The 23,330-nt window shown below is 39.2% G+C and overlaps 1 protein-coding gene across 7 annotated transcripts in view; it reads right to left on the bottom strand.

Annotated features, from left to right (window-relative positions):
* The window catches only part of Fam120c (family with sequence similarity 120C), a 137,623-nt gene that overhangs the window by 36,749 nt on the left and 77,544 nt on the right, over nt 1-23,330 (bottom strand). For 3 of the 7 annotated variants that reach the window (XM_038315999.1, XM_038316006.1, XM_038316002.1), the window contains exons 6-10: nt 22,702-22,784; nt 21,967-22,244; nt 21,087-21,360; nt 19,782-19,953; nt 13,552-13,801 (exon numbers count right to left, since the gene is read on the bottom strand). In XM_038315999.1, coding sequence (XP_038171927.1) covers nt 13,552-13,801; nt 19,782-19,953; nt 21,087-21,360; nt 21,967-22,244; nt 22,702-22,784 — 1,057 coding nt within the window. Of the gene's footprint in view, nt 1-5,846; nt 6,075-6,523; nt 6,637-12,770; nt 13,366-13,551; nt 13,802-19,781; nt 19,954-21,086; nt 21,361-21,966; nt 22,245-22,701; nt 22,785-23,330 lie in introns of those variants that run through there. The other 4 variants (XM_038316000.1, XM_038316001.1, XM_038316004.1 and 1 more) reach the window with 4 other exon arrangements.

Below are 23,330 nucleotides of genomic sequence, written 5' to 3'. Positions count from 1 at the left end.
TTGTTTAGGTGACTTTAGTGTTGAGATCCCATGGGTGCAGCTTTCCTGTCAAATATATAAAATATAATCTTATGGCAGTCATCCTGTTCTTCTGGCTCTTACAATCTTTCTACTCCTTCTTCTGAACCTTAAGTGTAGTATTCGTGTTGTAGACATGTCAGTGGGAATGGGCACCCTATGGCTGGTTGTTTGGGCAGTTTGATCTTTTGTGGCTTTCTCTAATCGTCTCCATCTGCTGCATAAAAGAAGCTTCTTTGATGAGGGACAAGTGCTACAGTTGTTTGTGGATACAAAGATCAGTATTAAAATGAGTTTTCTAGAAATATTACTTGTAACTTGCCTTTACAAACCAAATTTTCACTCAATCTGTAACCCAGTTAATAATATGCTTTGAAAAAAAACAAAAACAAAAAACAAAAACAAAAAAAATAATATGCTCTGAGACAGATAGAATTATGTACTCATTTTGCTTATATTCTGTGTTCTGATTCAAATTAACTGAACTTTAAGAAAAACAATGTAATCAATCTTATGTTTTAGACTCCTCAATGTAGCATATTTTCTATTATTTTTGTGACCTATTTATGCCCCTGACTCAGAACATGTTTGTGTAAGATGTGATGACTAGGCCTAAGATCATTTGTGTAGATCACAAGGTATTAAAATCAACACCACCCTACCAAAAAAGAAATGTTGAAAACAACATGTGGGTGTAAATCGACAGTATCTCTTTAGCTTTTTGTATTGTTCTGAGTCAACAGGGAGAGCACAACAATTTCCTCCTTGTGAGACTCCTATAAAAGATTAAGGCAGGTGGCGCACGCCTTTAATCCCAGCACTCGGGAGGCAGAGGCAGGCGGATTTCTGTGAGTTCGAGACCAGCCTGGTCTACAAGAGCTAGTTCCAGGACAGGCTCCAAAGCCACAGAGAAACCCTGTCTCGAAACCCCCCCCCCAAAAAAAAAGATTAAGGCAGCTAGGTGGTGGTGGCGCACACTTTTAATCCCAGCACTCGGGAGGCAGAGGCAGGCGGATCTCTGCGAGATTGAGGCCAGCCTGGTCCACAAGAGCTAGTTCCAGGACAGCTAGGGCTGTTACACAGAGAAACCCTGTCTTGAAAAACCAAAAAAAAAAAAAAAGAAGAAGAAGAAGAAGAAGAAGAAAAAAGAAAACAGATTAAGACAAATAACTTTTGTGTTCTTCAAAAATAAAGGGGACAGCCTCTGTTTAAGAGACCAGATCAAAAGAGATCAGAACTCTTTGGAACAAGTCAGGCCCACTTTGGGTAAAAGAGTTAGTTTCTCTTCTTTCACTTTATGGGACACTGCCTCTGACAGGTATTTAGAATGCAGTTAGAGGTTCTACTGCATTCCATGTCCTCACCAGCCACAGATGGCTGGCTAGGTTTAGAGCACCAGGCCCTAATTCTCTATTAGGTGGCTGCTGGATACCCACATGACAAATGTGCCACGACCTACCCTTGGGCATATCTTGCTGTGTGAATCCTCACTGTGATTCACAGGCTTTCTAGCAGTGCCGAGTATTGCTTTCCCTCCCTTGGCAGATTGCACAGCTCCATGTGATACTATAAGTGCTAGTCCTCAGGGAGGAGACTTTCGGGTTATTTTCAGCTCAACTCCTCCAAGGCTTGTGTCTAAACTATGGGTGGCGTTATATACGTCAGGGTTCGCTAGAGCAGTGGTTCTCAACCTGTGGGTGGTAATCCCTCTAGGGGTTGAACGACCCTTTCACAGGGGTCACCAGAAAACATAGGTACTTACATCATGATTCATAATAGTAGCAAAATTGGTTACGAAGTAGCAACAAAAATAACGTTTTGTGTTTGTTTTTCAAGACAGGGTTTCTGTGTAGCCTTGGCTATCCTGGAGTGCTCTGTAGACCAGGCTGGCCTCGAACTAACAGAGATCTGCCTGCCTCTGCTTCCCGAGTGTTAACAAAAGTAATTTTATGGTCGGGGGTCACCACACCATCAGGAACTGAACCGACATGTTTGAGGAATTGAGCCTATACAATGAATATATACACACACACATATGTATATTAGATTTATTAGAATGGCTTGCTAGCTGTGGTCAAGCTAGTCCAACAATGGCTGTCTACGACAGAAGATCCAAGAATCATGTGTTGTTCAGCTCCCGAGGCCGGATGTCTCAGCTGGTCTTCAGTATACACCAGAATCCTGAAGAAGTAGGCTCTAATACCAGTGAAGAGATGGACTTGCTAGCAAGGTGAGAGCAAGCAGGCAAAAGGAGTTTCCTTCTCCTGTGTCCTTTTTGTTTGTGTGTTTGTTTTTCGAGACAGGGCTTCTCTGTGTAACAGATTTGGCTCTCCTAGAACTTGTACTGTAGACAAGGCTGGCCTTGAACTCTCAGAGATCCGCCTGCCTCTGCCTCCTGAGTGTTGGGATTAAAGGTGTGCTACACCACTACCCGGCTTGTGTCTAGTCTCCTTTAAAAGCATGAATTATTTAGTGTTTACTGCCACATACTTGTGCTTCTTTTTCAAGTTCTATCTTCTTTTCTTTTTTTTATTATTTTTATTGAGCTCTACATTTTTCTCTGCTCCTTTATATAGGCTTTCAGCAGAAGGTGTGGCCCAGATTAAAAGTGGATCATTCCACCCTAAAAGATCCATATTAGAAGTGGGTCTTCCCATTTCAATTGATTTAATTAAGAAAAAAAAATCCCTCACAGGTGCATCCAGGCCATGTGGGTTTTAGTTAATTCCAGATAGAGTCAAACTGACAACCAAAACCAGCTATCATAGCTATCTTCAGCAAAGAGGGCTTTCCTTCAAGATCTGGGAGATGACCAACAACAACAGCAATAGCCTAAGTTTTAGGTGTCTCTTGAACTCCCTTGCCCAACAATTTGAAGTGGGGTTTCTCAGGCCTGGCACTGTTGATTTGTTGGTTTTGTTGGATTGTGTATGGCGCAGGTATATACATATACTTATATATTACATATACTATATATGTTTTTATTCAAGACAGGATTTCTCTGTGTAGTTTTGGAGTCTGTCCTGGAACTTCCTCTGTAGACCAGGCTAGCTTTGAACTTACAGAGATCTGCTTGCCTCTGCTTTCTGAGTGCTGGGATCAAAGGTGTGCACCACCACCACCTGGCATATATACATATTTAATAAAGTTCAAATAATGTTTTCTTATCATTTTAAGTAAAAATTTTGTGTTAGTTTCTCTAGAGTGTATATATATATATATATGTATATATATATACTCTCTCTATATATATATAAGCTTATCTGTACCTAGTTCAGATAAATACTAACTTCATTCCAGAAATTTTATTCCTATATAGCTCCAATTCTTCCTTTTTTTGTTTGAAGTATTTTTGTTATATATATTATTACATCTATATAAGTCCTGTAAAATACTGATAATGTATAATCATATATTTTAAAATTCATTTATTTATCTTATATTTCTTTAAAAAGGTGAGAGAAGGGAAGCAAAGCATGTGGGTATAGCTGTTGTTTTACCTCAATCGCTTTTGGTTCCCTTCATTTCTCATTGTGGGCATCCTATGGTGTCATCTTCTTATTCCAGATAATCCTTTGCCCCTCCCACTTTCTTTATGTGATATGCTCAACAACATAGTTATATACATACCTGTATGCAATAACTTTTAAAACAAGAACATATGCAATTATATTGTTCTCAAATTGGCAGAAACTGTGAAAATGTGTCGAGTTGAAAAACTGTTGTTACTTTTTTGTTTTGGAGTTTTGAGAAAAGGTCTGCCTTCAAACTTGCTATGAAGCCAAGGGTGACCTTGAACTCCTGTCTCAACCTTTCAAGTGCAGCGATTATAGGCATCTGCCTTGCTTTCAACCCATAGAACTTCTGTATTTTTTTTCCTAAGGTAAATACTAGTAATCAATTCTCTCAGTCTTCTTTTATCTTGAATATCTTTATTCTGTCTTCATTTCTAAACAGTTCTGATAGATATAAAGATTTATAATTGTAATTTAATTATAATTATAAATTAAGTTATAGTTTCTAATTGACAATGCTGTATCTGAGCATACTGAATGTTGTCTTTAGCCTCCACTGTTTCTGCTATGAAGTCTTAGCTTGTGCTCTGCTCTACGTGCTGAACTGTTTTCTTCTCATGCTATGCAAGCCCTTGTCATTCTCATATTAACAGTATGTCAGAGGTTGTTCTCTGTGCTCGTGCTATTTCTACTTCATTGAGCTTCTTGAACATATAAAATTGTGTTTTTCATCAAACTTGGAGAATTCACCCTTTTTTTTTCTGTTTTTCAAGACAGGGTTTCTCTGCGTAACAGCTCTGGTTGTCCTGGAACTCACTATGTAGACCAGGCTGGCCTCGAACTCAGAGACCCACCTGTCTCTGCCTTCCAAGTGCTTAGATTATAGGTGTGTGTGCCACCACCATCCAACTTGAAATTCAGCTATTTTCCCTCTCTCTTCTGTTTCCTTTACTCCTCTTCTGGTATGATCATTATGTATGCACTGATGGTGTGACTTATTTTTCAAAGTCTCTCTGCTCACACAATCTTAACTAAGTTCTTTTCAAAAGTATGTTTTCTTTTCCTTGGCAGCACATATCTACTGTGATTCTTCTCCAGTAAATGTGTCGCTTCGCTTACCACACTTTTCAACTCCAAAATACCTACTTGGTTCCTTTTACCAGCTCCTTTGTATTGCCATTGGGCATTTGATGAGTGTGTTAGCTAGTTTTATTTATACGCAAACATCTGACAGAAACCATTTGAAAGAAAAATATTTATTTTCCTCATGATTTCAGAGGTTTGGGAGATAAGGAAGGGATTGGTAAAGCAGCTCACATGATGACGGGGAGAGTCTGGGCAGAAGAGAAACACAAAGGGGCCGAGGGAAGGCATCCCTGCCCACCCGACGATTTAATTCCTCTTAGCCAGGCCTCAACTGCCACAGCTCTACCATCTCCCAGTAGAATCGTCATATTCTGAATTAATCAGTGTATTAAAGAACACGAAGGTTAGAGCCTTCATGATCTAAATGTCTCTGGTCCTGTCCTCAGATATCCTTAGAGGTGGGCTTTACTAATCTCCTAGGTGTTTTTCAAGTTTATCGGGTTGATGATCAAGATTAATTATCACAATAAGGTAGGTTATTATCCCTTCATTTAACTTTGCATGCCTGGTTTTATTCAGGAGAGTTTTTTCTTCCCCAAAGTGGAATTTAAACTTGGGGCTTTGTGTATCTGAGCAAGGATACCACCATTACACATCTATATCCCCAGTTCTCCATTTAGTTCCTTGAAAATATTTATACTGCTTTTAAGCATTTAGTCTCCTTTTTTTGTTTGTTTGTTTGTTTGTTTGTTTGTTTGTTTGTTTGTTTGAGACAGGGTTTCTCTGTAGCTTTGGGACCTGTCCTGGAACTAGCTCTTGTAGACTAGGCTTGTCTCGCCACCACTACCCGGATTGTGTCTAGTCCCCTTTAAAAGTGTGAACTATTTACTGTTTGCCACATGCTTGTGTTTCTTTTTCAATTTCTATCTTCTTTTCTTTTTTATTATTTTTATTCAGCTCTACATTTTTCTCTGCTCCCCTCCCCTTCAACCCTCTCCCAAGGTCCCCATGCTCCCAATTTACTCAGGAGATCTTGTCTTCTTCTACTTTCTACTTCCCATGTAGATTAGATCTAAGTCTATCTTAGGGTCCTCATTGTTGTCTAAGTTCTCTGGGATTGTGGTTTCTAGGCTGGCTTTCTTTGCTTTATGTTTAAAAACCACCTATGAGTGAGTACATGTGATAATTGTCTTTCTGTGTCTGGGTTACCTCACTCAAAACAATGTTTTCTAGCTCCATCCATTTGCCTGCAAAATTCAAGATGTCATTATTTTTTTCTGCTGCAGTACTCCATTGTATAAATGTACCACATTTTCCTCATCCATTCTTCATACTTGTGTTTTTTAGCATGGCTTTAGGAGACCTGTAGATTGATCAGGGATGGTCGGCATTAGTAGTCAGCTGCTCTCTTGTTGAGTGAAGTCCACCTTCCATGCATAATGCAGCATTTGATGCCTGTTGAAAGATTTCTTTTGTTTTACCCTAACTTGACTATCTGTCACTCATGGTAAGCAAGTTACTGGTTTGCTAAAGAATTTGCAGCTTACGCCTGCCACTGTGAAAACTCCTTCCAACATATGTGCTACTAGGAGACAATTAGAGCCTCATTTATCATCCATTGGCTTCTCTTGGATTAGCGCAGAGGTTCTCAACCTGTGGGTCTCAAACCCTTCACAGGGGTTGCATATCAGATATCGTGCAAATCACGTATTTATATTACAGTTCATAACTGGCAAGATCACAGTTATGAAGTAGCAATGAAACTAGTTTTATGGCTGGGGACCACCACAACATGAGGAACTGTATTAAAGGGTTGTAGCACTGGGAAGGTTGAGAAGCAAAGGATTAGAGATTCTGCCGTTATGAGTGAGTTTGAGGTCAGTAATCCTCTTGGCCACACTTACCTGGACACAGGGGTGGGACTGATGACAAATGACAGCCTTCCCTTTCCAGGGTAAAATAACAGCCCAAGAATAGGAGCTGGGAGAAGGAATCCCTGTCTTCTCGGCTATTCCTGCTTGAAATAGACCCACTTTAATAGAGGTGAGGGTAAGGGAGTGATCTTGACTCAAACTATAGACTATTGATGCCTTGAGAAGATTTCGACTTTCTTTCTTTTTTTAAAAAAATATTTATTATGTATACAATATTCTGTCTGTGTGTATGCCTGCAGGCCAGAAGAGGGCACCAGACCCCATTACAGATGGTTGTGAGCCACCATGTGGTTGCTGGGAATTGAACTCAGGACCTTTGGAAGAGCAGGCAATGCTCTTAACCTCTGAGCCATCTCTCCAGCCCTCGACTTTCTTTCTTGTTGAAGCTACCTGTCTACTTCCGTTAGAAAAGCTATCGTCTATGTAGAATTCAGTTCTAATTCCTTCACCTTCACTAGTGTGTGGATTTACATATTTTAATTTTTTCAAGAAAAACAAGAATCACTTAACTTGCTTGACAACTATTTCACATTACTAAGTTAACAGCATTTAAGTGGATTAGCTGAACTCTTCATTGTATAACAAAACAATAACTCGACTTTCCTGCACATTACTTCCCTCTATTTTTATGTATTTGATTAACTATGTAATAATCTCTTCTCCCACATCTAGCAAGAAAAATGAATATAAATGTAATTTATAGTATATCAGTAACTAGATTCATTGTCTCTATTTCATGCTCAACTATTCCTGTTATATAGCATTTCAATAATAACTTCGGATGTTTTAGTTGAACTGACACCAGCATCAGCTTTAAAATTAACATGTCTTAAGAACATAATGAAAATGTTAGTTTAAACAGTAAGCAACACTGGGCCCAATTATAGTCCCACTGTTTTAAGAGAGTTTCTTACACTGCTTTATGCTTCAATTAACACAACTTCCGCTGGGCAAAGCCACAAACTGAAAGGCCGCAGTAGCAGGAATACCATTTCTAGAGTACTGTTTGTAGAGTTCACCAGTAGGACCAAGGTCGTTTATGTCAGCTAGTCAGTCATCTGAACACATTAGTGAAATCACAGGCTGAAGCTTTCACAATCCTCCTCATGTCTGTAAGAGTTTGCTTGGCTTCTTCTATTGTTCTTCCTCTATCCTTCCTGGCAGAAGCTGCTCACCTCAAGATGTCTAGTTACCCCCAAGTACTATGACAGTGTGACTGTGGGAAGAAATGGCTTCTGGGGCTGCCTATGGTGTTAATCACTTTTCTGATCAAGGAAAATGCAACTAATCCTTTCTTTCCATGAGCCTCTGTAGAAGAAGAAGCCCCTATGCCAGCCACTAAAATCTTCTTTTAGTAGAATCTATTTTTACAAATTTTTAAAAATGTTCCGAACTTGCAGTGTGTGTGTGTATGCACATGTGTGTGTGCACATGTGTGTGTGGAAGTCAGAGGGACTCAGCTTGTGGGTGTCAGTTCGTTTTTTCCACTATGTGGGTCTTCAGTTTAAACAGAGGTTATCAAGTTTGCTGGCAGATGCCTTTAGCTGCTGAGCCATCTTGCTGGCCCTGTAGATTTCATGGAATAAATGTTTTTTTTTTATTTGTGGTATGTCATTAGGACATACAGAAGAAATATGTAATGATGTTTTGTTTTCTAGTTTTCACTAGGTAAGTTGAAAATTTTCATATTTACTTATGTGTATGCATGTTTTGCATGTATGTCTGTGTACTACATACATGTGTACTCCCTGTGGAGGTCAGAAGAGGGCTTTGGATCCCCTGGAACTGGAGTTACAGATGGTTGTGGGCCATCATGTGAACTTTGGGCAATGGTTTAGATTTGGATAAACTTTTGCTAGAAAGGATATGGTATTAATGCATGCCTCTCCATATTCAACAAGGCTAGATTCACCTCAAAACTCTGACAGGTTTTCAGTATCCCTTCTCAGTGATGACTATTACATATACAAAAGTATACCTTTTCTAAAACAGGCTTTCCTAAAAGATTCTTCTTCTAGCACTACGAAGAACTTTATGAACATATATTTCAATCACAATTTTTTCAGTATTACTATATTTCCATCGGAGGTATCTTTTAATTATAATTATATGAAGTAATTGAGAAGTACAGACTCCTGGTATTCAAGGAGGCTATAGTTCAATGTTCATACAGAGTTTACTTGATATTGGTATGTCACATTTAAGCAATATGACATTTAAGCTTAATCTCCATTTGAAGTTAATTTTTCAAAAATTTCATCAGGTTCTATATTAATTGTTTTAAGAATATTTCTTACTGTTTTAATTGTGTGTGTGTGTATGTATGTGTGTGTGTATACACCTGCATGTGCATATGTGTGTGGTCAGAGAACAACTTGCAGGAGTTAATTCTCACCTCCTTACCTCCTACCATGTAGGTTCCAGGGAACAAGATCCACTCGTAAGGCTTGATGACATGGACTTTTATGAGCCATCTCACTAGTCCAAAACTGCATTGAACTATTTATCCTCTTAAAGAAACAGGAATTGCTAGTCAGAAAAATAGGGCTTTAAACCCTCTAAATATTGTATCTTGTTATATCATTACTGTTAGTTGCTGCTGTCTCAGCTGGTTTCCTTATTTATGAGTCAATATATGTCAGACCTGCTATTTGGTATGATTATAAGGATTAGGAACATCATCCTCAATAAAGGCACATGGTAGGAAATAGAATACTACCTGTTCTTGAGGATATAATAAACTTTGGGGTACTGATTAATACAAGGCAATTTGGCTTTCAGATACTGTCTCTTAATTTGACCCGGATAAATAGGAGAGGTAAACTGTGATCTTTGGATACTAAGACTTAACATCATAAAGATATCAATGTCCCTAAATTAATCAATCCAATGTCAAATTAAACTGCAATAATATTTTATACAAATTAAATTACATAATATATATTTTAAAAATTTTATGAACTGTAAAACTGAAACAAGAAATACAGAGTAACTTATCCTACCTAATATTAAAGAAAATTATAAAAATTATAAACCCTTAATAACTAACCCAATGTACTATTGATGAAAGATGAAATAGCCAATGGAAGAAAACAGAATCAATGAATAGACTGGTGTGCGCGTGTCTATCTGAGCGTGTCTGCACTCCATGTGAATAGACTGGTGTGCGCGTGTCTATCTGTGCGTGTCTGCACTCCATGTGAATAGACTGGTGTGCGCGTGTCTATCTGTGCGTGTCTGCACTCCATGTGAATAGACTGATGTGCGCGTGCCTATCTATGCGTGTCTGCACTCCATGTGAATAGACTGGTGTGCGTGTGTCTATCTGTGTGTGTCTGCACTCCATGTGCACATGTGTCTAGAGAAAGGAGGTTGAGTTAGGCTAGCAATTAAATGCAGAAAGAAATTATCATTCAATACATAGAAATGAGGATCTTGTTTAGTATGTAGAGAAAAGAAAGTTAAGATCCTTTTTTCTGCAAACCTAAGATAAATATCCACTACATTGAAAACTTTACCTGGAAAGTGTTACATAAAAATATCTTTATGATGCAGGGAATGGGAAGAATTTATTAAATAAGATATCAAACTCTATGTGAAGTTACTGGGTTTGACAAACCAAAATATGTGCTTCTCAGTAAGGAGAAAAACATATTAATATCTGCACTTTACTTAGTAATCTATCAAAAAGGATAAATAAAAACTAGAGATGAACAGGTGAATAGTGTATGGATAAAATATCTATAGTACGATATTAATAGTAGACTACAGGTAGTGGTCATATTGATGTACATTATTCTAATTTTTCTGTATATGGAAAATTATAATAATGAAAAGTTTAGAAAAATGAACTAATTCTATTTAATAAAGGATACTGTATATAAAATTTGAACAAATTGACTGGAAAAGATTTTGAAATTAAAACACATGCATAAGAATATAAAAGATTTCTGCTATGTATCTCACAAGGCACTTGTGCAATCAGCAAAAAAAGAAAAGTAATCTAACAGAGTTTGCAAAATAAATAGATGTGAACATTCCAGAGAAGAAAGCTCAAGTGGGTGCTAGAGAGATGGCTCAGCAATTAAAAGCACGTGCTATTCTTGCAGAGGACCTGGGTTCAGTCCCCAGCATCCATATCAGGTGGCTCACAACCACCTATAACTCTAATTCCAGGGGATCTGATACCCTCTGGCTTCCATGAGCATCTTCACACACATGGAACAATGCATACATTCAGGCAAACACACATGCACATAAAATAGAAATAAATGCTAGAATCTTATATTTAAGTTTTGGTTCTTTGTTTTTAGACAGGATCTCTCTATGTAGTCCTAGCTGTCCTGAAGCTCACTATATAGACCAGGCTGGCCTTGAACTCAGGGATCCACCTGCCTCTGCCTTCAAAGTGCTGGGACGAAAGGTGTGCACCACCACACCTGACATAGCAAAAAGTTTTTATAAGGGGCTGGAATGATGGCTCAGCAGTTAAGAGCACTAGCTGCTCTTCTAGTGGACTGAATTTCAATTCCCAGCACTAGTATGGCAGCTCGCAACCATCTGCCACTCCAATTCCAGGGGATCCAATGCCTTCTTTGGCCTCCAAAGGCACCAGACACGCATGTGGTACACAACACAAGCATGCAGTCAAAACACCAATAGATATAGAATTAAGTAATTAAAAAAATTGACAGTTAAAATAACCAGGAACCTCAAATTGCTAACAGGCACAAAACCAGAAAAACAGGCATGCTGTGTAGTTTAAGGGTTAGAACAACTGCTTTGCATTTAATCTTTGGCAAAGGAAAAACAAAAGCAAAGATCATCCTCATCGGTGGTTAAAGAAAAACAAATGACAAGATATTGCATGAAATCAGCTGAATTTTGATTATATGACAATTATTACTGGAAATATGAAGAAACAGAAAAACCTAAGTGTTATTCCAAGTAGTGAATTAGTATAGCTACATTCTACAGCAATTTGGCAATATTTAGTGAAAACTTTCCAGGCATATTTTATAGTAGTGGTTCTCGACTTGTGGGTCGGGATCCTTTGGACAAATCTCTATCTCCAAAAATATTTACATCACAATTCATAATAGTAGCAAAATTACAGTAGTGAAGTAGCAACTAAAATAATTTTATGGTTGGGATCACCACAACATGAGAAATGGTATGAAAGGGTCACAGCATTAGGAAAGCTGAGAACCACTATTTTATAGGATCCAGAAGTTATATTCTGGATCCTCCAGATATACTGATAAAGGAACACTATAATAAACCTCTCATGAAAGTGTTTCCTGGGAGTTATACAGAGAGCTCAATGGTTTCATTCCCTATTACCCACATGGCGGCTCACAATCATCTATAACTCCATTCTCAAGACTCTGACAGCTTCTTCTGACCTCTGTGGGAACTGCATGGATGTGGTGCACAGACATGCATGCAACCAAATGCCTGTATGCACAAAATCAATAAATACAGTTTTTAAAAAGTAGTTTTTGAACTCATGGAATGAACTCCCAAAGAACTTTGAAGAATCATACATCAGTTAATCAGTAAAATACTGTGAAAATAGTATTAATATTTATGTATACACGAATGTGGGCAGATTAAAAAAATAACACTAAATGGATATAGGCATGACGATCTATGCTTATCTATGCTTATCTATGCCCAATCCCCCAGGAAGGTTGAGTAGAGAGGATGGCTTGAGCACAGGAGTTCAGACAAGCTTAGTAATACAACAAGAGTCTATTCGGACTGGCTGGTTGTGTGTCAACTTGACGCAAGCTAGAGTCATCAGAGAGGAAGGAGTCTCAGTTGAGGAAATGCTTCCATGAGATCCAATTGTAAGGCATTTTCTCAATTAGTGACCAGTGGGGGCGGGCCCAGTCCATGGTGGGTGGTGCCATCCCTGGCCTTGTAGTCCTGGGTTCTATAAGAAAGCAGGCTGAGCAAGTCAAGGGAAGCAAGCCAGTAAGCAGTGCCTCTGCATGGCCTCTGCATCTGCTCCTGCCTCCAGGATCTTGTCTGTTTGAGTTCTTGTCCTGACTTCCTTTGACATGGAAGTATAACCAGATAAACCCTTTCCTTCCCAAGTTGCTTTAGTCTTGGTTTTCATCACAATAACAGCAACCCTAACTAAGACACCATTAGAATAAACTAATATAAAAATTACAAATCAAAGAAAGAAAGAAGAAAGAAATGCAAGAAACAGAATGATGTGTAAAGTATCCTAAAGTTGGAAAGAGAAACACCACATTTTCTCTAATATACTATATTACCTGGCAATTTTTATATATGTGTATTTAGGTGGAAGTGAGTGTGTATGTGGTCAAGATACTAGAAATGGGTCCTAGAAGGGAGAAGAGGGCTCTAAGTGGAAGAGGATAGTACAATACATGTGAAATGAAATGGCAAAGGGGATATGGGGGAGGGTTAGCTAGGGAGGATGAAAAGAGATGCAAGAGAGGAGGGGTGGGGGAGAAGATCAATCACGGCAAAGGATGCATGAAAAAGAAGGGATCTTGGTAACAGGTTAGCTAATCAAAAAATTAAACAACGAATGAGGACTCTTGGCAACAAAAACTAAAGTGAAATCAAACAAAGCAGGGCTGGAGAGATGGTTAGGTGATTTAGGAGCACTTGCTGCTTTTCCAGAGGACCTGGAATTTGACTCCCAGCACCCATCACAGTATCTGTCACTCCTGTTCTGGGGGATGCAAAGCCTCTCCTAGCCTCTGGGGGCACTGCATGCACACGGTGTACAAGCATAGCTGCAGGCAAACACTCGTCCACATAAAAAGAATCTACAAAAAAATGAAATAAAATGAAGTCATGCATGTATTAATGGTGACATGGGATCATACACGGAGACTATCCATATCCATATGATATCCATTCTTAAGGTTTCTGAAGGCTAAGTCAAGCATAAAACAAAAATCTCTTCACCTCGAAATGCTATAAAAAAAAATCACATAAAGAAGATGTCTTACCGGAGTACACAGCACATGAGCAGCAGGTGTGTGGGAACATTAGCTGGATTGAGCATACTGGGCGTGTCTGACTTCATACAGGCCAGGAAAGCCCGCATCCTCCTGTTCTTGTCCTCAACTGCTTTGCCTAACCAGAGCTTCTTGAGGTTTGGGCAAGTCCATTCCCGAAATGTGAGTGCAGACACCAGCTCAGGGGTTTGAGGTGATTTCCCTTTATAGGCGGACCATTCCTTAAGAATCACAGAAGGAACTGGAAAATGGAAAATAAGGAAAAACAGGCTCTAGAGAATCTGGACATTACTGTAGCTGGCTACAGCTGGCAGGACCTACTGCACTTCAATAGCTTTAAATGTTTGTCACTGTAATTGTTATTGTTAGCACTATAAATACTAGGAGCCAGATGTATTTGTGTGTGTGTGTGTGTGTGTGTGTGTGTGTGTGTGTGTGTGTGTATATATATACACTATCTAACTTATACCTAATTATCATATTAATTCTCATAAAAATCCAGGAAGCGAACTGTCATGACATTATTTTTGTAGACCATAGTGCTTACTTTGCAAAAAAATCAAAATCCCATGCCACATAGTTTTTGAAATCCTTTGAAACTCATTTTTTTTATATTTATTTATTATGTATACAATATTCTGTCTGTGTGCATGTCTGCAGGCCAGAAGAGGGCACCAGACCTCTTTACAGATGGTTGTGAGCCACCATGTGGTTGCCGGGGAATTGAACTCAGGACCTTTGGAAGAGCAGGCAATGCTCTTAACCACTGAGCCATCTCTCTGGCCCCTGAAACTCATTTTTAAGCAGATGTAGCAGATTAGACAAAGAAACCGATCTAAGGTAGAATGATATGAATACATGGTTTCACAATAGATTGTTGGATATTTCCAAAGATTTTAAATTCTCAAAACCAAAACCAAATCTCTCAAATTTTAGAAACTTTGGGGGATTAGTAGACATTGGGGGCCAGCCTGGGCAGAGGTTGTCTCCAAAACGCAAATCCCCAAGTCCTTCAAATCCAACATCAATTAGATTTACCAGGGTGAAAGAAAGCAGAGCATAAAATCATGGCTTCTAGTACATCTCAGATTCCCGCTCTATGATCGCAGTTATTTGAGATGTGCAGCATCCACTTCATAACTTAAATGAGGCATTTCCTTTCAGTTTTAACATTACTGAGAGTTTTGTTTTTTTTTAATCATGAATGCATGTCACATTCTGTCCAATGCTTTCTCTGTATTCACAGATATAACCATGCTGAAACCTCGGCCCCAGTCTGCACTCTGTGTGCTAGACCTCAGTTCAAGAGCTTCGGGAAAGGGGCTGGAAGTTAAGAACTCAGACGCAGAGACAGACCAACAGCGACACGGGTCATCCTTGAATTCCTCAAGTATACCCCCTTTAGCCGGGCGGTGGTGGCGCACACCTTTAATCCCAGCACTCGGGAGGCAGAGGCAGGCGGATCTCTGGGTTCGAGGCCAGCTTGGTCTACAAGAGCTAGTTCCAGGACAGGCTCTAGAAACTACAGGGAAACCCTGTCTTGAAAAAAAAAACAAAAAAAAGAATGCCCCCTTTACTGTGTTCAGGGGCAGATTATATAGAGATAGCCACGACCCAGCCAAACCCACCAGAAACCACTCTCCTGCCATCAGGAACTCCTGAAGGTCTTGTGCTCAGAGCAGCTGTAGGCCCTCAGATCAGGGGGTTACAAGCAATTCAGGATCTGGGGTCTCACTGCTCCCAACATAACCATATATCAATATATATCTATATCTAGATCTATCTATCTATCTATCTATCATCTATCTATCTATCTATCTATCATCTATCTATCTATCTACCTATCTATCTACCTATCTATCTATCTATCTATCTATCATCTATCTATCTATCATCTATCTATCTATCTATCATCTATCTATCTATCTATCTATCTATCTATCTATCTATCTATCTATCATCTATCTATCTATCTATCTATCTATCTATCAATCTATCTATCTATCTATCTATCATCTATCTATCTATCTATCTATCATCTATCAATCATCTATCTGTCTATCTATCTATCATCTACCAATCATCTATCTATCTATCTATCATCTATCTATCTATCTATCATCTATCAATCATCTATCTATCTATCTATCTATTGATATGTGATTTATTTAGTCATTGAATTCTACTAATAGTTTTGTCTCTTCATTTTTCTAAGACAGCTATGTAGGCTTGGGCTGGACTTGAAATCTCTATACACATGATATAGGCTAATTCTAAGAATTTTTCATATCTATATTGTCTTAATCTGTTTGGGTTGCTATGGAAAAAAAAGCACCATAGGCAGAGGTAGTAGTGTAAACGTTTAATCTCAGCACATGGAAGCAGAGACAGGTGGATCTCTGTGAGTTCAAGTCCATCCTGGTCTACAAAGTGAGTTCCAGGCCAGCCAGAGCCACACAGTGAGACCCTGTCTCAAAAAGTCATAGACTAGCTTGAATGGCTTATAAAGAGCTGGTATTTATTTCATAAAGTTCTAGAAGCAGGAAAGTCTTAGACCCAAGTGTGGAAAGATGCATCTGGTGAGGACCTACTTTCTAGTTTACAGATAAGCTATCTTCCTATATTTCCACATGGCAGAAAGAAAGGCAGCTCTCCAGGGTTCCTTTAAAAAAGACACAAGCCTATTCATGACTATTGTCTTATAACTAACGTATTGATGGGTTAGGATTTCAACACATGAATGTGGTAGGCTGTGAAAACAGAAACATTCAGTCTACAGCACAAACTCACTGTTCTAGAATGTACTCTTAATAATGTCATTATTATAGAGTAAATCTATCATTTTAGTTGTGTGACTGTCTGTTTTGTTTGTCTCTGCTCCGCTTTATGGCTATTCCCTTCCTATGAAATATCTGGATTAATTGTACAATCCTATTTTGATTTATCTATAATAGTTCTTTTGAGTGTTATTTCTGTGTATCTTCTTTGTTGGTTTGTTTTGAGATGAGGTCTTACTATGTAGATCAAACTGTCCTCGAACTCAGAGATCCACATGTCTCTGTCTCGCAAATGCTGGAATTAAAGGTGTGCACCATCATTTCTGGCTATCTCTGTCTGTCTTCTTCTTGGACAGGTGCTAGAAGTTGAACCTACAACATCAGGCATACTAGGCACATGGTCAACCATGGAGCAACATCCCCAGCTGCATTATCTATATAATTTAATATCGATCATATTCATTAAAAATATATACAAAGAGAAAACAGGAATGTAGCTCTGTGGTAAAGTGCATGCTTGGCATCCATGAGGCCCTGGGTTGACTCATTAGCACTAAAACTAAATAAGGAAATAAATAAATCATGCTAGTATATATTGCTATTTTACCAGTACAAATGAAGAAAAGCTGCTTTATCCTCCACCAGCTATAATTGTCTAAAATTTTTACTCATTTTAGTGTGTGTTTGGGGTGGGGTATATTCATGCTATAGCCTGCACACGGAAGTGTTTCTTTTCTTCCACCATGTGGGTTCTGGGAATCAAACTCGGGTTGTCATTGGCAGCAGGACTTTAGCTGCTGAGCCACATCTGTGTCCCTAAATAGCTTCTGTACACACACTGAAACAGAGCTAGAATTGTTGTTCCAGTGCAGCACAGCTTAGAAACTCCAAGGATGTCTGTTATACATATCAATGATTTTGACTCTTTTTCTTCTTTTCTGATGTTCCAAGGCTCATTCTTTTACCATTCCGCTTGTGAGAAAAATTAACCTAGTTCTTCACTACTAAAGGATCTTATTTGATAAATAACTGTGTTGCTGTGGTGGTTTGAATGAGAATGAGGGCTCATATATTTGAATGCTTGGTCCCTAGGTAGTGGAGCTTGGGAAGAATTAGGAGGTGTGGCCTCGTTGGAGAAGGTGTGGCCCTGGGGGTGGGCTTTGAGGTTTCAAAAGACTTGCCATTCTGGTGGAATCTCACTCTGCCTCGTGTCTGTGGATAAAGATGTAAACTCTTCTTTGCTCCTGCCACCATGCCTTTGCTCAACCATCACCATCATAAACTCTAACTCCTTGAAACCAGAAACCCAATTAACCATTTGTCTAGAAGTTACCTTGGTCATGGTGGTTTATCACAGCCATAGAAAAGTAATTAAGACAACTGCTTATTCTCTTCTTCAGTACTAGAAACGTTTTAGTATTTCCCTCTGCATTCTAGGGCTTCTCATCAAAGATCACCTGTTATTTATAATTATTCTTTCCTTGGAAACGATCTCATAAAGGAATTGACTTTATTATGGGATTTTTTTGTACAAATGTCATTCTAATTTTCTCTGAGAGTCTGATTATACAAATATTAGATCTTTTGTTGTAGACTTACAGGTCTTGAATTTTTCAGCTCATTTTCTGTTATTCTAACTGCATAACTTGTATTTTTCTATCTTCAGGTTATCCGACTCTCCTTACTGTTGTGCCTACTCCACCACTGAACTATTCTTGAGCAGTCTTGTTTTGTTGTTTGTTTGTTCATGGAAAAATGTTCTCACGTAGCTCAGGATAGCTCAAATTTACTATATAGCCTAGAGGATGATCCTGAATTCCCGATTCTTCCGTCTCCACCACTACAGTCCTGGGATGAAAGGTGCAAACCATCACAACTGGCAAGGCGTATACTCTACTGTATTTTTTTAGTTTTTAATTTACATTTGATCATTTATTTATCTATCTATTTTTTTTTGTTTTTTGAGACAGGGTTTTTCTGTAGCTTTGGAGTCTGTCCTGGAACTAGCTCTTGTAGACCAGGCTGGCCTCAAACTCACAGAGATCTGCCTGTCTCTGCCTCCCGAGTGCTGGGATTAAAGACATGCGCCACCACTGCCCAGCTACGTTTGATCCTTTAAATATTCTTGTGTGTGTGTGTGTGTGTGTGTGTGTGTGTATGTGTGAGTGGGATGTGCGTGTCATGGGACGTGTGTGAAAGTCAGAGGACAACTTTCAGGAGTTGTTCTTTCTTTTCACTAAGGGTTCCAGGAATTTGCACAAGTACATTTATCCACTGAACCATCTTGCTGTCTTTCTATGCTCAATTTGTTTTGAGTATGTCTGCAATTATTTATTAAAAACATTTTTATGAGTTACTTTGAAATTCTTCTCTAATTATCATCATTTTCTTTCTAAGCTGTCTGAGATCTAAATTGGAAACTTTCCTAATTCTTGGTATGATAAGGAATTTTCAGTTTAAGTCCAAATATGTGAGTTTTAAGTTAAAAGGTTCTGAATTTTATTCAAATCTTGTATTTTACCATACATTTTCTGACTACTGTAGGTGGACAGTCATTGCTGACAGGCGAGTTTTTGAGTATGCTTTGAGTCCTCATTTTGGCCTTGCTCGCCACCTCCTCGGTGCTATTGGGTAAAGCAGCACACTTCACCGCAGTCCGGTGATGGAAGATATTTGTAAGGTCTTTGCTGGTAAAGCTGAGGATGAAGCACAGTTTCTTTGGTGGTGCTTGGCTTGAATAAAGCAGTTTTTGCCTAAACATTTCTGTGTTACTAGGTTGGCCTTTTGCAGGCTTCCAGGCAGAGGGGATCAGTTTGCAGGGGTTAAGCCTTCTAGATTCCCTATCAAAGTGTTCTACATGCAGTCTGTGACGTATGAGACTAAAAGGAAACCCAGAGAACTTACTATTCTAGCATACCTTGGGTCCCAAGGTCATCAACAATCTCTACTTTCTGGAGTATGTTGTGGTTTTGTTTTTCCCCTACATACAATGTCCTAGAAATTCTAGTTGTACTTAGCAAGAAGAATAAGGAAAGTATATCTAATTTAATTTACCATCGTGGAAGTAGAAACCTAAGTTATTCTTTTGGATATACTAATTTGACTAAGTCATTCTTGTTTAAAACAACCACATAAAAATTTCAACTATCCACAGATCATATTCTAAAACAAAATCCTTGCCGAGGAAGAGAGACTGTGAGATGCAGTCCTACATTCTCAAAGCCCACCATTGTTCTTAAAAGGAATACACACTCTGAATATTCCATGATTCCAGAATGGGAGCTCACATCATGCATTTCTTAATTCAATGCATGATCTGGAAAATGATGCATCTTCTTAAAGACTGCTTTATAGTCCAAAGTATGGTGTACTTACATAGGTTCCCCCATCTCACCCTGTGCCCAGCTTAGAGAGATCTGCTGCAGCTAGAATAACCATACTTACCTTCCAGAGGCAACCGTCGCCGCATGGCCAGACGTTCCATTTTCCGCTGTGTCTCTGCTAGGCTAAAGAGAACTCCATATACATATTGGCGAGCTGACCGGAACAGGAGAGCAGCTGGAGGCAGCTCCATGTTACATTCATCCTCAATACATACAGGGATTTTAATCTCACCCTAATAAAAAAATGGTCCAGGAAAAAGAAGAAAATGAATTCTTCAAGGTTTATAGCAGAGCTGAAAATAACAAATAATGAATTGCGGTCTCTGGAATCAAGACAGTAAATTTACTATTTGTATTCAGAGAGCTTTTCCGATTAGAAGGAAGCTGTAAGAATCCCAGCTGAGTACAGCCACCTCATAAGCTATATTCCATTTGTAAAGTCTCATATCTGATGTACTATATTGACTATCAGAGAGAATCTACTTACTATGTTACTATTGATGGACTGGGCCTTGCTATGTAGACCAACTTGACCTGGAACTCAGAGCTTCACCTGCCTTTACCTCCAGATTGCTGGTATTAAGAGCTTGTGCCACCATGGCTGGTTTAGACATTTTGTGGGTAATTTGTGTGTTAAGACCAGCGAAGAACAGCAGGTATGCAGAAACAGAGGCAGGAATAACGGACCTCTTCTTAGACGGTGCCTTCAGAACCACAGTCTATTAACTTAGTACATTACTTACTTCAAAGTCTTTTCCATTATTATTATTATTTTGGCTTTTTGAGACAGGGTTTCTCTGTAGCTTTGAAGCCTGTCCTAGAACTAGCTCTTGTAGACCAGGTTGGCCTTGAACTCACAGAGATCCACCTGCCTCTGCCTCTCAGGTGCTGGGATTAAAGGCGTGCGCCACCACCACAAGGCATTATTTTTTAACGAATTTTTCATTTATTTCATACACTGACCACAGTTTCCCCTCTCCCCTTCTTTCCATTCTCTCCTCCCACCTCTCTTCTGCCCCCCTCCATCCACAAATCTTACAATTTAAACTTCTCTCTTAGAGTCTTTTTGTTTTACTGCTTAGTCACAATTCCTACTAATCTCACCTTCTCTGAGGCTCTTAATGCAAGGAAGTGCACAGACATACACATTTCCTTGTACCTCTTGAGATACAATATCAGTGGGCTGGGGAAATAACTTAATGCTAGAGTGCCTGTCTCTCAGGTGTGAGACCCTAGGTTCGATCCTTAGGATTGTTCTCCCTGCATAAGAATACCAATTCTCTGACCTTTCTCTCATAGTTAACTTAGTAACTATGAGATCCTGTGGAGTAGTATCTGGGAGGTGGATATGGGTATGCTCTCTCACCTTAGTAAGGACATGGTAAATGTACGGATACATAAGACCCCTTCGGTGTCTGTGTTCAGCAACCCTCAAGACTTCTGGAGCTACTGGAGGTAAAGGTGGAATGGTGATGTCCATGTGGTTCCTTGTAGACATAGATAACAGAGATGGGATGTGAGGTTCCCCATCACTTATGCTAGTTTCTGAAGCTCCAGCATCAACAGGCTGTACCCAAGACCCTTTGTCACCACTGGAATCTTCCCATCCAGGCTGTTGCTGAAGTGCTTCTGGGATTTGACTAAAAAATTCACAAACAGCAGAAGACAGAAAAGGAGGTTGATGAAAATATTTCCACTCAAGACATCTAGCCTGATCCCAAGGACTCTGAGAAACCCTCAAGATACTGGATTAGGATTGGACATGGACACCTTCCTCTCAGTGGTCATCACTGTCCCCCGGTCTCCTTCACCTGACATAGACCAAAGACTCAAAAGTCATGGAAGTCACTCTGGATCCGGTCTAGAGTCTACCCATAGTCTAAGAAAATAATTAAAATGATGATCTCAAAGTAGCTCTGAATTTCTTTAGAGGAATACTCTAAAAACAGTCAAACCAGTATATGAGACCTATCTTCATTACTAAGGAACTGTTCCAATATTTCAACTATATAAATTCTTTTATCCTTCAATCTATGTTCCTCACAAACTGAAAAACAACAGGCATGCTATGGGGTGCATTCACGATAGGATTTCCTAAGCAACTACCTTTTCTATATGGCCTAGATATCTAAAAATTACCACCTGCAGAAGGCCAAAGGGCAGACTAACGAAAGGAAGCCAAGAACATCCACTTCTCCGCATTTTTTCTGAAATCCTTTCTTCTGGTTGTTTACACAGATACTTACTCAGAACCAGCTCCATTTGCCTCATCAGCATCAGAGGAAGAGGAGTGGGAAGAATCTGGTCCCAAAGGAGGTGAAGTTTTGGAAGTCAGGCAGTTAGGAAGCTGGGGTGCTGAAGAGTCATAAGAAACAGGCCAGTTGTTAAAGGAACTGTCCTGTAGCATGGGATCCTCAGAAAAAGCGTGGGGTTCCCCCACACCATGAGAGAAGAGAAGAGACGAGTTGGGTCCCACTGGAAATGATGGAGGATATTTCATTTTCTGGGGCACCTGGTGAGAAAACTAAAGGATAAAACAGATGGAAAAGATATTTAACATTTTACCAGGACGAAGGATGGTTTCCTCAGAAGCTACAGCAGAGTAGATGATAGCAATAGGAGGAACTGTTGAAGTACGAATACCTACTGAAAATATTTAAAAATAATTTTGATAGTGGTATCTGAATAGAATTTACCAGAGTCAGGAAAATGAATCAAACTAGATCTCTTAAAATATTTTGTGACATTATTATCTAACCTATGTATCTAATGTCTTAGTGATTATTAATTTGGAAGTTATCTTTCTGTAGTCTTCTGGCCTTAAGGTATAAAATGATATAGGTATATGGCATGCATGGTCTAATTAACATTGAATCAGCCTAACAGCTCAATTTAGATTGTAAAAATCAGGAATGAGCTTAAGTCTAAGGTAAGCAAGTGATCTTAATCCCCTTAATGAACATGTAATAAACAAGACTTACTTTGTTTATTGGCTTTCCAGCAGAAACAGGGCCCATTTGATTCCGTGGAAGAGGAGGATTTCCAAGCTGATTATTTCGAAAGCCTGAAGCCAAGAAAAGTCCTATACTTCAGCCAATCCTAAACATTTTGCCATATTTAATACATCCTGTTAAACCATCACTGCATAAAAAACCTGTTATAAAGTTATACTTTATGATCTGAGGAGGTGGAACAACGGTAGGGCACTTGCCTTGCATGCACGGAGCCACAGGTTAGATCCCTAGCACCACAAAAAGTTATAATTAATTGACCAGCTACTATGGGCTATTCCACAAATCTTTTTGTTCTTGTGGGATTTTCTTACACAGTCTAGACATCCTCAAGATAGCTAAGCTGGGCCCTTGAGCCTGAGATAATGCACAGGTGTGTCCACAAGCTATTGTTTGGATGGCATGTTCAATATTAATTCCTTTGAACTGAGTTCACAGTTCACTTTGATAAACATGCCAAATTTACAGTGGCAGCAATTAATTCTTGCCTTTCCATCAAGAAAGTAAGCGGCATGAAGGTTCCGTGATGAGATAGCATCTGTCGGCTGTGATACTGGCGGAATAGATAAGGGGCACGCCCAGGCCTGGGATCCTATATA

The sequence above is a fragment of the Arvicola amphibius genome, chromosome X (assembly GCF_903992535.2).
Source record: "Arvicola amphibius chromosome X, mArvAmp1.2, whole genome shotgun sequence".
Lineage (NCBI taxonomy): Eukaryota > Metazoa > Chordata > Mammalia > Rodentia > Cricetidae > Arvicola > Arvicola amphibius.
This window is presented reverse-complemented; position numbering and strand designations above follow the sequence as displayed.